A 16,690-nucleotide genomic window follows, 5' to 3' on the forward strand; every position below is an offset into this window, starting at 1 on the left:
GACCGCTCACTCAGGGCAGAACTGTGATAAAATGTCAGTGTCAATCAACAATCGTGGGAGGGGCCTGTGCAGAACTACGTCACTCTGCCAAGAATCTGAGAACAGCTTGATCTGAGACACTGCTCATGATTTATTGGGATTAAAAAAAAGAACACTGGGTGGATTTTTATCATTATAGGGTGGTTGTGTACACACACTGCCAACACATATTTCAGTTCAAACAACATGTAAAAGTGAATTTTGCATCTGATGTCCCCTTTAAAGATACAATGTATTTTTTTACCAATCTTGAATTATTTATTCATAAATTACATTATGTTTTTGTCATGTCATGAATAAGATTAAGACATTTATAAATGTTTTTCAAATATTTATATTTTAGAAAAAAACTCTGCCACTGCTTAAGAGAATAAGAAATAATAAACATAAACGTTATGCCAATAGGAATAGTTTACCCAATAATACAAATTTGAAAAAAAAAAAACTTGACTCACCCTCCGGTCATCCAAGATGTGGATGACTTTGTTTATTAGCATTACATCACTTGCTCAGTAATGGATCCTCTGTAGTGAATGGGTGCCGTCAGAATGACAGTTCAAACAGCTGATAAAGACAACACAATAAACTGCAAGTAAAGCTTTGAAGCCAAAAGCTGCATGTTTGTTATATACAATCCATCATTAAGGTGATTAAACTTTAAACCGTTGGTAACTCCTTAGTATAGGGAGCTATTCTTGCTATTAACTAGTTGCTTATTACCATGGCTGTTAAATATTAAACATTTTAAACACTATTAAAATATTGGCTGTTTATTAGAACTTATAAAGCACATATTCTGCATGACCATATTCTACATCCATAATCCTACCAAATACCTAAACGTAACAACTACCTTATTACCTATTAATAAGCAAAAAATTAGGAGTTTGTTGAGGCAAAAGTCGTAGTTAATGGTTTGTTAATAACGAGACTTGGACCTTAAAATAAAGTGTCACCAAACCGTGGATTCCAGCCAAAATACCAGTCCATAATTGGACTCTAATTCTGACGACACCCATTCACTGCAGAGGATCCATTTGTGAGCAAGTAATGTAATGCTAAATTTCTTCAAATCTTTTCCAATAAACAAACAAACATTTTTTAATAAATGAATAAATCCAGGCAAAAAACTTTAATGTTGTTGACTTATTCTTGACATTCAGATCTACAACGATAACCTTGACATAGCTAACCAGCATGTCCTCAGTAACCTGAATCTAAACCTCTCCTTTATCTCTTTCTTCACTTTAACCAGAGATCTAAGATTGCTCTCTTTGACAAGATGTGGCAGTACATGAAGAGCGCAGAGCCTTCTGTGTTTGTTAAAAACACAGTGGAAGGCGTTTTGCGTGTCCGAAAATCCAAAGGCAAATATGCTTACCTTCTGGAGTCCACTATGAATGAGTACATCGAGCAGCGCAAGCCCTGTGACACCATGAAGGTCGGAGGGAACCTTGACTCTAAAGGCTACGGCATCGCTACACCCAAGGGATCTGCTTTAAGGTGGGTGGAGTAGTATAACAATATGGCCCATGTTGTTATAGTATCCCACCTACCCTGATGTAGGCCGGGGGTCCCCCTTTAAAATGAGGTAAACTAGGTAACAGCAGTGCTGAGTGTAGGGATGTATGGCAAAAACAGCAGTGTAGAGAGTTACAAAGAAAACTGCAGATAGTGAGGGCTTTAAAAATCCTAGTTGACAGCTGACAAGTAGGTTGCCTAGCAACCAGTGCTCTCTGAGACTGATGGTGTAGAAAATGGAGTATAGTGTAGTCTGAAACAAACAGGTAATTATCTTAACATAAGCTTAATAACAAATTCAGTTTTAAGATTTTAACAGGGAGTGAGTGAGCACCATAATAAATGCAAAATGACTTAAGATTATATAAAAATTATTAGGGCTGTCAGATGAAAATATTTGATTGTGGACAATTTCATATTTTTTTTGTATTTAACACATTAATGCATTCAATTGATTTTTTTGTGAAGTTAAATAGTAGCCTACTTGTAATTATTGATTTGAGGTAATTTTTTGGCTATATGTGCATCTGCAATAATAAAATAATGTAATAATTTTCACATACTTAATGGACTCCAATGGACTATTTTATGCTTGTTGAGCTTGCTAACTAACAGTGCTGTAAGCAATTATTTTTTGGAATTGCACTCCTAAATTGTTCCTGCTGAATAGCTTCCTACATTTATCGATAGATCCAATATTAAGAGTAAGGATTCGATATTAAGAAAACTTATCTCTAAAATGAGTAATGGTAAATAATAATAAAAATGATTTTGTTGGTTCAGGTTTGCAAATATGTGAAAAATGCGTTAATGGTGTTAAATAATTTATTATATAGCTTTTGTTATCGTTATTATTAGGGATGCACAATATTATCTGAAGGTTATTGGAATCGGCCGATAACGGCTTAAAATGTAAACAATGGCCGATTTGAACAAATTATGCCAATAAGCCTTGCCGACAAGACGGATAGCTCACATGTGCTCAGGGTGTGATAGTGATAAGATCACGTCAGCAGTGTGGTCATTCTTGAAGCGAACTTTTGCCTGAATGATGATTAGATTCACTGTTTTGGATCGTTGCATTTAACTTGAGAATTAGTGTTGGGTAGTTCTTGAACGATTCGTTCATTTTGAACGAATCTTTAATGTGACTCGGAAAGAACGAGTCGTCTCGGGGAGTGATTCGTTCAGTCGCGCATGCGCAACATCCTATAGGTTCTGTACTGGAATTAGTCAAGTAGTTCACCTGTTTCGAGTCTTCGGGTTTTTCGAGTCATTTGTTGAATGCACTACACAACGACGTGATTTGCGATAGAGTGAACATTCACTAGTGCATACAATAGCAGCAGCAGCCTCCCCCGGGTCCTAATGCCCATCCCCAAGGCGTTTTATTTACTTAGGGGGCGCTGTTGGTCTACTTGTAATATAATGAAAGTAAAATACACAAATATTATTAAAGCGGTCATATGATGCGATTTCAATTTTTCCTTTCTCTTTGGAGTTACAAGCTCTTGGTGCATAAAGAAGATCTGTAAAGTTGCAAAGACTAAAGTCTCAAATGTGTTTCTGAATACATAAAGCCGTTTCAATGTCATAAATGTCTGTTTTGATTTAAAGGCTAAAAGCTATAGTTTCCATGAATAAAAATCACAAAAACTTATAAAGTAAATAATTTAATATATACAGATGTATTCATTAATAATTACAATATATATTTTTCAAATGGATTATGGAAACTTATATACAATGTACTCTCATTAAAAGAAGAACTTTAATAATGTTTTTTAGTTCTAAAAAAATAAGTTTTTGCTCAAAAATAACCAAAATTAAAAACAATTTGTTTATAATTTCCACACAGGAGAGATTTGGTGTTGTTTCAGAACAAAGGGAAATATATATTGGTATTGGCATTGGCTATCTGCCAAAATGATTTGAAAAATATTGGATATTGGCAAAAATCTAATATCGTGCATCCCTAGTTCTTATTTTGACAGCCCTAAACGTAATATATTAGTTCATGTGATTCTTTTCCAGGAATTAACAGGTCTACTCATGGAGCTCAGTAAATAATTGAAGAGAAGGTTTCAGATGTGTTTTATCCAATAGTCTTCAGGTTCTGAAGCCTTTTTTCCACCTGTTTTGCTGATAATAAACTGCCATGTGTTCACTGAAGCAAACATGTGGAAACTATTGTTAAACTAACATTAAACCCTCTCAAAAACAAAGCATAGTGTAGTAGTGAAAAACCGATAATATGTTTCTTTGTGGTTAGTATAACTCATTCCACTCATGTTTGCCTTTAGCATCTGTTTTATTGAATGCATGTCTGTTCTTAATGACTGAAGCAATGGCCTCTTGCAACCAGACTGTGTTATGACAAAAGCTATTTTTTGATAATGAGTAATAATCAATGCATGTGATTGGGCACTTGGATTTTGAATGGTCACCATAAGCATTAAAGAATGTTTAAGCTGATGATGCAGAGGCTGAAAACACAGTAACTTGATTATGAATGCATTTGATGATGCACTGTTTGAGCTATGCATGCTGTCTCTCTTGATACTTCTAACCAGATTTGTTTGCCTCAATGCTTAAAGTGTTTTCTGCTAACTGATTTGAGGATCTGTATGTGCGGTTGTGTAATAACTGATTCTATTGCTGATCCTCCTCTGTTCTAGCCTCCTGCCTCAAGAGTTTGAGTTTAAAAAAGAACTCTTAAAGCTCGACCACCTCATATTTAAATGGATTGATTAACGTCATTTTGATTGGTTGGTTGATTTGATGGATTGATTGATTGATGGATTGTCTAACCCAATGTTCCATTCATTCTATGCAACTTATGGGGGGCGTGGCCCATTGCAGCCCCGCCCCCTCATGCTGTCTGACAAGTATGTTTTATCGTTTGTTTAAGAAACGCGGTAAACCTTGCAGTGCTAAAACTGAACGAGCAGGGGCTTCTGGATAAATTGAAAAACAAATGGTGGTACGACAAAGGAGAGTGCGGCAGCGGAGGCGGGGAGTCAAAGGTCAGACCCGTGCTTGGGACTTATGGGTAAAAAATGAAATGAACGAAATGCAAATGAGCAGGAAGCACTACCAGCATTTCCAGAAAACAAGCCGAGGCACCAACAAATTTGATTATACCATCAGTTGGTCAGCAAGAGCTTTCAGTAAAACACATCTGCTCCAGAATGATATCGAAACAGCCTAAAAAAGGCATTCCCAGAGGCACACGGCTTGTCGGCGGACACTGTTTCTGCTTCCTGCTCGCGGCGATGAGTCTGTGCACATCTGGCACGGCAAAGCCGTGTTTGCCGACTGCCAAATGGAGCGCAGACTGCCGATCGCCACCACGCTCAGGGCTGAATCATTACCAGCACTGTTAGCGAGTGCAAATGTTACTGACAATAACATAAAATAACATTGGTAATGTTATTTATGTTATTTCCCATACGCGAAGAACGCCAGTAAACCTTGCAGTATTGAAACTCAGTGAGCAAGGCATCTTAGACAAGCTGAAAAACAAATGGTGGTACGATAAGGGAGAATGTGGAGCCAAGGACTCTGGAAGTAAGGTCAGTCACTGCAGGGAGCGTGTGTGTGTGTGTGTGTCTGGCAGGGCTAGAATGTGTACTGTATGTGAAGCCTGTGAAAACACTGTCTCAGTTTGGGAGATCCAAACCCAAGCATTAGCAGACTGTGTGTATGTATGTGTCTTTGTGTGTTCGGGAGGAAAAGAGTATGAGAGTGATATGAAAGGAAGCTTGTGCAAAAAAAGAAATACAGCCTATGGTAATGTGTGTGTATGTGTGTGTGTGTGTGTGTGTGTGTGTGTCAAAGCAAGTCCCCTACACAGATTTACCACCGCATGAATCATGAATTACTGACCTATGTATACAATCAATGATGCCTATACAAACAGGGATGTAATATAAACACACAGTAATGCATGCGAGTGACACATAGCGAAGACATATTTTATACACACTTAAGCGCGTACTTGATTCACATTCACGCACAAACACGCATAGACATACCTGTATAGGCTCAGAATTTCCTTGTGCTCCTTTGTATTTCTATGTGCTTTATTGACAACTTGTCCTGTTCCTTTTTATTTTTTATCTTTCTTACACTCTCTCTTTCTCCCTCCTATCTCTCTTTCTCTTTCCCATGCGGTCTCTCCTTCTCCTTCACCAATGCTGTAAATGTTGTTTGTATATTTGCCTTTTACTTCAGCTGTCTTTAATTGCATTGTCCTGTTGTACTTTGTAGCCGTCTATGTATTCTGTGTGATGTACTGTTAGACACTCACATATACACACTTAATACTGTACTGTTTTTATAGTGGTAATCTGTCATATATATATAGTGATAATCAGTAGTATTGGCATAATGTCATCTTTTCTCTCCCTTATCTTTGACCTTTGACCTTCAATCCCTTGCAGGAGAAGACTAGTGCCCTCAGCCTGAGTAATGTTGCGGGTGTCTTCTACATCCTGGTGGGCGGCCTCGGGTTGGCCATGCTGGTCGCTCTGGTGGAGTTCTGCTACAAGTCTCGCGCGGAGGCCAAACGCATGAAGGTTGCCAAGACTCAGACTCTAAATCCCTCCTCTTCCTCGCAGAATTCTCAGAATTTTGCTACTTATAAGGAAGGGTACAACGTTTATGGGCTGGAGAGTGTTAAGATCTAGTGGGGTAGGAACGGCAGAGGCTTTATTTTTGTCGTTTGTTCACAGTTTTTTTGTTTTTGTCATTTTTTTTATCGTATGCCAAATGCTTCATCGCCACTGCACGATCTTCCAGGCATCATGCTGATACACATTTTTCAAATATTTTAAAGGGGTCATATCTTAATTTTCATATTCGTAATTTCTTTGTTTTTCGCTGAGGTCCACAAATAAGATTTAATTTTAGGCTGTAATTTAGTTTTCCATATTTTTTTCACTCTCTTTCTGACTCTCTGAGAATTAAATAGGGCCTTTTTTTCCAACATAAAATCTAAATGGACCATATTTAATTAAATAATCTTTCTTCGGGGGAATCTTTCTTATTGTGGACTATTCAAGATGTTATTTTAAGGAAAAATGTTTGTGAAAAACAAAAATCGGGTCCGATATAGTTTGCCTATCCTTTATAACAGCCTCTTGTGCAAAGTCTGTATTACACTGTGACAGGTTTACAAAACAATCAACTATGGAATTTGCTACTATAACTTTTAAAGTTGGACGTTTAAAAATAAACTTGTCACCCTTTGGAAGTATCACCAGTTTACTGGAATAATAACATAATTCTGCTTTCTCCTCTTTATTATTTCACTGCAACAGGCAGATCACGTTTCTGAATTCCAGAGGCGGACAGTAACTAAGTACATTTACTTGAGTATTGTACTTAAGTACACTTTTTGAGTATCTGTACTTTACTTGAGTATTATTTTTTCTGGGAACTTATGACTTTAACTTCACTACATTTGAATTATATATATTTTATATATTTTTTACATATTTATTTATTTACAACAATTCAATAATAAGTTAATATTGTGGTATACATTACACACACTCTGCTGAATTCAGAACAGACATGTAAATATGGCATGTCTTAATATATACATTTAGTTCATGACCAAAATCCTAACTATTTTTGCATCTTACTTTCAGTAGTCTTTTTGGACTGGAGACGTTTTCAGTTCTGAATCTTCACGTAGTTGCCTATATTAAACAACACTATCATTCAAAAGTTTGTGATTTGTAAGATTTTTTAATTGTTTTTGAAAAAATCTCTTATGCTCACCCAGCCTGCATTTATCTGCATTAAAAACAGTAATATTGTGAAATATTATTACAGTTTAAAAAAAAAAAAAAATTTTTTTTCTATTTGAATATTTTTTTAAATGCAATTTATTCCTGTGATGGTAAAGCTGAATTTTCAGCAGCCATTACTCCAGTCTTCAGTGTCACATGATACTTCAGAAATCATTCTAAAATGCTGATTTGCTGCTCAAGAAACATTTCTTATTATCAGTGTTGAAAACAATCGAGCTGCTTAATATTTTTGTGGAAACCATGGTACATTTTTTTCAGGATTCTTTGAAGAATAGAACATTTAAAACAGCATTTATTTGAAACAGAAATCTTTTGTAACATTATACATTTCTTTGTGTTACTCGTGATCAATTTAATGCATCCTTTAAAAAAAAAAAAACATCTTATGGTCTCCAGAATTTTGAATGGTACATCAAATGATTTTTTTTTTTTCATGATATGACCTCTTTAAAAAACAATATCACACAAGCAATTGTTTGACAGCACAGTTTTGGTAAACTGTGGCTACACACACAATTTATGTGATCAAGATTACAGATTAAAGAAATTAGGTAGAAAAAGGATAAACAAAGGGAGAGTAAAATATATGGATAAATATAAAAGATGGATGGTTCATAGAGAAATGAATTAATTTTAGCTGGCGTGCCATCATTTTACGTTTGTTTATCATCATTGGCATTTGTGGTTGTTTGTGGATTGGCTGCACCGCTTGCTTTTGATATAAAGCTCCGCCATCTTAATGCGAGACCCATTAGCTGTCAATCATTCTCCACCCCATCTGCTCTTCATAAACATCTACAGTTTATATAGATGTTATATATAAAATAAATCTGTATTTCACTTAACATGCACTGTATAACTTTAATGAATGCTTATTTTTTTCTCTTTCTGTCTCCTTGTGTGTGAATTTGGGTGTGAATCGCTGTGTATTCATATATTCTGTTTGTGTGGGTGTGTGTTTGGAAACAGATGACGTTCACAGATGCTATGCGCAGTAAGGCCAGGTTGTCTATAACGGGCAGTACAGGGGAGAACGGGCGAGTGCTGACTCCAGACTTCTCTAAAGCCGTCCATGCTGTGCCGTACCTGAGACCTGGCATGGCAATGCCTCTGAGTGTGAGCGAGCTGTCCTGAGTGCCTTACATAGACACACACACACACACACACACACACTGGTGCAAGCATGCTGTACCTCCACTTTCATACATATGCATACACGTACATATTCTTACACACAAAGAAATATAAATATATATATATATATAATATTATATATATACATATACATAATAATAGTTAATTATTCCATATACAATGAACCACGACATCTACACAGAGGATGCCAAATCCATACATGCATAGACACACTTTCACTTATGTTTACTGTTCAGTGCAATCATATTTTGACCAGCGGTGATGTATACAACCAACATTTGCAAAAAAAAACAAAAACATGCTGACAGACATAAAAAAGTATACAGGCACATTGCTGTGTGTACATATGCAGATAACTTCACAAACCTTGTGTAGCCACGATCCTATAGTTTCTTGTTGTGTATATTTTACATAACTGCATTTCCAAGTTCTCGTTTTGTCACACACTTGAATATGCACATATAATATGACCTCATTTCCCTCATATATTCATCACACACTTGCCCCACTTCAGTTTTCACAGACGTTTTCACATTGTAAGTGATGACATTGCAATGCTGCACTGAGGAACAACGTTACACATTGAAAATAATTCCTATGGGAAAATCTCCACACCTGTTTCCATAGCAACGTGTTTTTGGAATCTCTGATTCTCAAGAGCTCAAGCACACGAAACATCTGCATCAAATGTGATTTTGTTTACTCAATCTACATGATATATATATATAAAAAAAAAAGTCTGACTGGAATCATTTCTTATTATATGAGATATGTATAATAAATGATGTATATAATTACACTTTTGTTCATTTGATGTTAATGTTACCATGCAAATGCTTGACTTAAACATATTTGAGTAGTTTTGTTTCTCCTCACTGGTTTGATTTTTTGTGATGTTAATTTTTTGGATCATTGTGTTCAGATCCGTTTTTTGGGCGATGCAAGCAGTAGTTTTATAATTCTATAAGTCTTTTGATTAAAAGAAAAAAACAATTAAAGAATACTATAACTTCTGCATTTCACAATTGAGATGGTATATTATAAGTGTCATATCGATTAAGATGGATCTGTATATTAATATATGAACTTAATATAATATTTTATAAAACCCCAAAATGCCAAATATTGATGTGTGCCAAAATATGTCAAGGCATTTCAGATGCATTTATTAATATTGTCTCTGTATGGGGAAATGTGACGACTGAAAATTAGCACCCTATAATCAGAGGTTTGTTATTTATGTCATCTTTGGCTTTTTTGTTTTGTTTTGTTTTGTTTTTCATATCAGATTAATAAGGTGCACTACGATATGCAGTTTTAACTGTGAAAAGCATGACAACCTTTAGTTGTGTTTGTTTTATAAAAGCGATGATTAAGTATATCACTAATATTAGTTAACTAGGACTTTCATTTATGTAGTCCAGTTATGACCTTCAGACTAAGAGATAGAGATGATTATTACAGATAGTTATATTGATAAAGTATAAGCCGATCACCCTTTTCTATGCCATGCTGTGTAACTGAAATCTTGTTCATTAGTTTTATATGTATATGTACTGTACATGTAAATAGAAACCGTGTATAACTTAAAATCTTGGATGATACACCAATTCACACAGATGCACACAAGAGGATTGCTCATATTGTGCATTTGGGAGCACGACCGTCGTATCAAGCTGTCTCTCACATACAGACACACAAATGGACTTGTCATCACTAGCATCATTTCAGTTGGAGAGTCTGCCATGGGATGAAATGGAGGACGTTTTTCTAAATGGAATGTGGACCGATTGCTTTATTTTTTGGAATCTTTTGGAATAAACAGAGACTGAGAATCCTCTGATATTCTGTTTTCATCTGTTTCATGGGAAGGAGAAAAGTGCCGCAGGAAGGGGTTGACAAGCATGTCAGCTGTTCACTCAAATTCACATCTTGGGTCCAAAATTAACACACAGATGAAAATGTTGAAACAGCTTATCTAGGATGCCTATTTTTTTTCCTACAGAACATGTGGCAACATATTTGTGGAATATTCCTCGCATTAAGCTACCAAAGCCAAACTGAGCAACAAAATCATGTTTTTATGACGGGTGCAGCTTCACAGAAATGCAGCAACTGCTGCAACTCAATGACCTGGACTGATGTAATAAAAAGCTAAATAATTCCATTAGAACAAAATGTATTTTGAATAAAAATGTAAAAAAAATAATGTAAAATACAAAATAAATGTAAAGTAATTTAAAATACATTTTCATGGTCGGTAAGAAATTATTAGTCTTCTCAATTCATCAGATCATTACCTCAGTGTAAAGTGGATATACAACTAGCAGTTGTCTTTCTTTCACTGTTTTCTCTGCCTTTTACCAATAGTGAGTTGTACACTGACAGAGCCCTGAGCCAATGAAGAGTTTGTTGATTTGTGCAAGCTAATGTGCTTTGAGCAACTCAGTAACACAGGAACAGATGTGGCCCTGTTCAGAATGGACTGGGGACACATTAGTGTTGTGCTTCCATGTACTCATAAACAAGCTACGGTACTTTAACCAAGTGTTTCTGATTGCCTGGTAATCTTTTGGGGTGAGGAAAATTGCCAAAATGTATGTGTGTGTGCTTTCCTATTGATTTCTTAGTAAAATACCAGTGCCTATTGCCTGATGTTCAGTTGATGCAATGTTATTGTTCTGGGACATACATAAACACACACAGTCTCTTTTTAATCTCTTTTTAGGCAAGGCTCCCTGGCAAACAGACCGACATAGCATCTGCAGCTCAGCAGTTGAGTTTCCTCTTGCTGTGTCTAGTTCCTTATTAGCTTTATCAGCCAATAAGAAATCAGTATAGCCAAACATAGTTGTGTCTCTTGTAGCCAATTAACGCTCAGTGTCAAATCAATTAACGAAGCACATTCAGGTCAGTTTGTAATCATGGTTATAGTCACACTTGTATTGTTCACGGTCAGAAATTACTGCACTGGAAATGAATGGGAAGCAAATTTCATCTAGTAGAAACATTTGGTACTGCGCCCAAACAAAATCTTACTGAAAGCTAACTTTTTGAGATATCAACCAAAAATTTGGAACACAACTTCTTTAGATTTCTGGCTTTTTTTTCTTTTTTTTTTTTTTGCAGTTTTAGAGTAAAACATATTTTGAAAAATATATATTTCATATAACATTTTGAAATTGCATTTTTGTGCACTTTTCATAATAATAAACGTAAACTTCTATAACCTTGTTTAGTTTCACTTTTTAAGTTTTTTTCCCCCACTTAATCTGCCAAGTGTCTTCTTTAAAAAGAGACTAAACTTAAGTGTGCGCTCCAAAGCATTCAAGATTTACCACAGTTTAAGTTGGAAATTTTATTTTCAGGTCTATGCACGGAAAGTGGTTACCGTGCAATAAATGGATCATAACTATTCCAGAAATATAAGTCCCCTAACCATACACAATATTACATAAAAAACATTACCAAACTAAAATATAGCGCATTCATTAGATTGAAATAAATAAACAACACCAGAGTGTTAATGGGGTACCTCTGGGTTTAGTGCTGGACTCAAACCTCTTCTCAATATACAAAACATATAGATGGGACCAAACATCCAGGTACATTGCTTTTTCTATGTATGCAGCACTGACACACAGCTCTACTTTTCAATGCAGCTTTACAATCCCACAGGGAATGCACAGATCTTGGCCTGAATGAAAGAACACCACCTCCAGCTCAGCCTAGCCAAGATAGAGCTCCTTATTTTCCCAGCCAGCTTGGCAATTCATCACAACATCACAGTTTAGCCAGGCTCATCAACAGTAACACCATCCAGGATTATGGATCGGGCCAGTGCCTTGGGGCATCAGACTATCAAGGGCCTTCAAAGTCTTAAATTCTGAGAGTTCCAAAGGAAGCTGAGCTATTTGTACATAGAGTATGAGCTGAACACCCCTGGGCCATTCTGCACATAAGGCACGTTCCTTAACATACAAGGGTCCCTGCTCCCCTCAGCATACAATGCAGGACAGGCCCCAGAAACTATTTTTAGTCTAATGTTAGCTACCAGAACATGCATTTTCTTTTTTTCTGTTTCTGTGGTCTCCAACAAACCCAAGAAAGCGTGTATTGCACCTTTCACTAGCGAAGTTTACATGCAAACAAATCATCTGATTAATGGCTCAATCTGATTGAATAGCCTTCAAGTAGACTTAGTCCAAATTAAATTTCTATCAGGTTGGAAGGGGTGGTGTATAGACCTGAAACAATCCAAACATAATCCGACTATTTTCTCAAATAGATTCAAAAATACTTATGTGCAAATGCGCAGTTGTGTGATGTGTACGTTTTACATCTTTCACACGTGTGTTTATTAGCATCTTACAAACTGGTCAGTTTTGTTCAAAGTACATGTAGCGCACATGCAAACAAATATGTAAATTGCAATGCAAAGTTTAGGGTACATATAAAGAGAATGATTTGAATTTGAAATCAAATTGGATTCATTAGGATTGACCAAATGTAGTGAAAATAACATAACTGTCTCACACTCTCACTCCACTGACTTCCAGTTGATCCATGCGAGTTCAAGGCACTGATGCTTGTGTACAGAACAGTCACTTGGTATGCAGCCTAAGCAAATGTATGTTCCCTTCAGAAATCTGGGGTCAGTGAGTCAGTTGTGTGTCATGGCACAAACACAAAGAGGCACAAAATCAATACTGATTTGATCAGATCAAATCTGATTTCCTATATCTATCTTCAGAAAACGGCAACTTTTTTTGTGAGCTCCTGGTTTATAATTGTTAATGCAGTACAAAAAGCGGTGCGTTTTATTAGAATAAGTTCAAAATGTAGTCTCTTTCTGTTATCTTACACTGTGTCTCACTTCTGTCACAATTTTTAAATATAGTTTTCTGAACAATTCTAGAATTTTGTATTGCTTGTTATTTTCTCCATAAGATGAACCAATTTTGTTGTAGGCCTAGTATCAATCATTTGTAAGTTGCATTGAATAAAAATGTATAAGTAAAATCGAGAAAAGTTGTCAAATCCTTCATTTTCTGTTTCATCTTATATAACAATGTTTCACTAAAATTATAATGGTGTTATCTTTTTCAGTTCACATAAAAAGGAAAGATTGACCTGTGCAGTGAGGTGTCTTTACTGAGTGATTTGAAATTCCCCTTCAAATTAGTTGAATAGAGGCCTATTGAGCTGAGAAAGTGCTTTAACTCTTATTCAGTGTCCATACAACATCCAAACGCCTAATAAAGACTAGCCTACATTGTTAACTGTAATAGCTGAACTGGGATACAATAGATATTCTCTTAATATCTAATTTAATTTAATATCTTAATATCTAATCCCATCAAATAATCAATATTTTCATGTTAGGCCATTAAGGCACTCGTTCATTCTTATGGTGGAAGCTGTCTGTGGCCATGATTAGTTGTGATTTGTGTTTGTAGTCTGACCACTTTAAATGAAGATTAACAGAAATATTCTAAAATGATAATAATAAATAAATAAAATAAAATAATGAATTGTTAAAGAATTTTACTTTAAAACATTGAGTGGTGTTTGGCCATGCAAACGTCACTTGCAGGCAACCTGAATGCACACAGTGTGATTTCTGATAAGCATGGGTCAGCCCTTTAATCTTTTTTCTGATTTCTCACGACAATTATTTCAATGATATCGTCATTATGTGGCATTTTAAAAATTGTTCACAGGACCTTAGGGATAGTAAGGGATAGTAAAAATAAAAATGTTGTCATCATTTACTCATCCTCATGTCGTTTCAAACATGACGTTCATTATCGAAACACAAATGTGTGCCGATCATTGTAAATAAAAACATATTAAATCTGTCCATGACAAAGCGACTACCTCTGTTCCCTCGTCATGCCTTTATGGCCTTTTTGGTTACCTGGACTTCCAATAGAGAGACAGAAACCGCAGGTTTCTTTAAAATATTTGATTTCGTGTTTCAAAGATTAACAAAAGTAAACAATGGCTATTTCTGGGTGAACTATTTCTTTAAGAGACAGAGCTGAAATGACAAGATATCTGACAGTGTATGCAATAACAACAAATCACACTGAAAATGTCAAATTCTGAAATAAAGAGGTACTAAAATCAAGTATTGAATTCTATACCAATTTTATTCACTCACTCACCAACATACATTTTCTGAACGTGGCCCCAATCTGCACAATTTGCTTATCCACAATCCCAAATTTGAGCTAAATGAATGCAGCACTTTAGCACAATGTTTGAGGACAAGCTCAAAAATGAAACAGAATGAATCTAGGATTATCAGTGCCTATGCTGTTAATGTGTAAAAGTATATGGTAGTTTGCAGAAGTCTGTGAAAAATGTTTGAGAATGCGACTGTTGTGAGCAGTGATGCCCTCTAGTGGTGGTGATTATGCGTAGATAAGGCTGGTGACAGGCAAGCAAAGCTTTTAAAGTTAGGGAAGGCAATTCTTTTAATTCATTCATTCACTTTTTGTTATACTGGCTGAAAGTCTCTTCACATCCTGATCAATAATTATAAGAGATCTAAATATAACCCTCTATGGGATATCGTCATTTATAAATTACGCTAAGAAAATTGCATTTAAATACAATATTAATGTCCACCCAACAAAATTTTATTTTAGTGATGTCAAATGACATCCCCTTCAACCAGTAAAATTATTTTTTTTTTAGCCATGTGCTTCACATGTTTTGGTAACAAAGTAGAAAAGGAGACATTAGCACATCCCTTACCAAAAAGTAGTATACTTCAAGTTTATTTTATTATAGATAGAATCGATTAACACCCCAAAGCTTGACGGTCATAATTACCTCTTCATTGGTCGACATTTTATTCCATAACGTTACACAGTTTTGATGCTGTTTTATGTCTGATGATCGTGTTACATGTGGAAGCATCTGTTGTTTCGGTTTCTTCTTCACTTTTTTGGAAATTCTGTACAGAAAATGTGTACTAGCGCCCACTACCGTATAACAATGAAAACACGGATTCTAGGAGCACAAGTATAGCTCAAATATATTTAGACTTTTTCTAAGTATAAGTCAAGTATACTTAAATGTCATTTTAAGTATATTTCTGAGAAGTACATAAAGCCCATTTCTGAGAAGTACATAAAAAGTAAACTAAAAGTATACTTTCCTATTTTTTAGTTTAAAAGAACTATACTAATAGCACACTTGAATAAACGTATTTTTCCGTAAGGGATGTTAGGTCACATGCTCTCAAGGCTCCATAGTGAGTTAATTGTATACTAGAAAATACATATAAATTTAAGTTATAAAAAAATATAATTGTACATCCAAATGTGTTTTCTGAAATTGTTGTCATTTTTAATGCACTTTTATAAAAACAATAACTCAGAGACCAAAAAATCTGAGTGTCATGCATAACTGACAAGTACTATTGTGGGATGCATATTTTGTGTAGCTGGCACTATTGACCAGCATTGGCAGGCAGTATAATAGCCTTTATGCATGTGTTTTAGGTTCATTTTTGTAAGATTTTTGTAAGATGGAGAGACAAATCTGTATTTATTAAGTATTGATGATAGTGATAAGAGTGCATCAGAAAATCAGGTTGTTGGAGTAAGAAAAGAAGTTGTTGAGGACCAAGGAGGATAGAAGCAATGAGGGTAAGGGCAGTGATGAAGAATAGGTTTTTGTAGAAGTTAGGCATTTGGGTACATTATTGTATGCCAGTTTGAAAGATGTGATTTATACAACAACCAGAGGTCAGGAAAGATGCCAATGTCTATACTGACAGTGACAGGCAGCAATGCTCCAATGATGACTGCACAAGTCAAAATCTACTTGCGTGTGGAATGTGTGAGGTACACTGAAAAAGAAGAATCTTGTAGACATTCACTTGTGCTATGATAATTGTTTTGAAATGCCAAGATGAAACACAATGTTAAAGTTGTTTTAATGCTTTTGAAGCACTAAGATATGGTTTTCAGGCAGTGAAATTGCATCTGAATTTGTGTCAAGTTTTAGACATTTTCAGTGAGTTCCAAATGAAATATAGCAGCACAAGAAAACAAAAATTGAATGTTCATAAAGATTTTTAATGTTTTTTGAAACAGTAAGACCTTTTCACTTCTATTCAGATAGTGAAAAAGCAT

The 16,690-nt window shown here is 35.4% G+C and overlaps 1 protein-coding gene across 1 annotated transcript in view; it reads left to right on the top strand.

The window, feature by feature from the left end:
• The window catches only part of LOC107745055 (glutamate receptor 2-like), a 31,504-nt gene extending 20,937 nt beyond the window's left edge, over positions 1–10,567 (top strand). Inside the window, exons 13-16 of the mRNA XM_016558883.1 lie at positions 1,295–1,542; positions 5,021–5,135; positions 6,006–6,140; positions 8,352–10,567. Coding sequence (XP_016414369.1) covers positions 1,295–1,542; positions 5,021–5,135; positions 6,006–6,140; positions 8,352–8,516 — 663 coding nt within the window. The 3' untranslated portion in view covers positions 8,517–10,567. The remainder of the gene's footprint in view (positions 1–1,294; positions 1,543–5,020; positions 5,136–6,005; positions 6,141–8,351) is intronic.
• The last annotated feature ends 6,123 nt before the right edge of the window (positions 10,568–16,690 follow it).

This window comes from Sinocyclocheilus rhinocerous, unplaced genomic scaffold, assembly GCF_001515625.1.
Source record: "Sinocyclocheilus rhinocerous isolate Xijiao unplaced genomic scaffold, SAMN03320098_v1.1 scaffold888, whole genome shotgun sequence".
Taxonomy (NCBI): Eukaryota; Metazoa; Chordata; class Actinopteri; order Cypriniformes; family Cyprinidae; genus Sinocyclocheilus; species Sinocyclocheilus rhinocerous.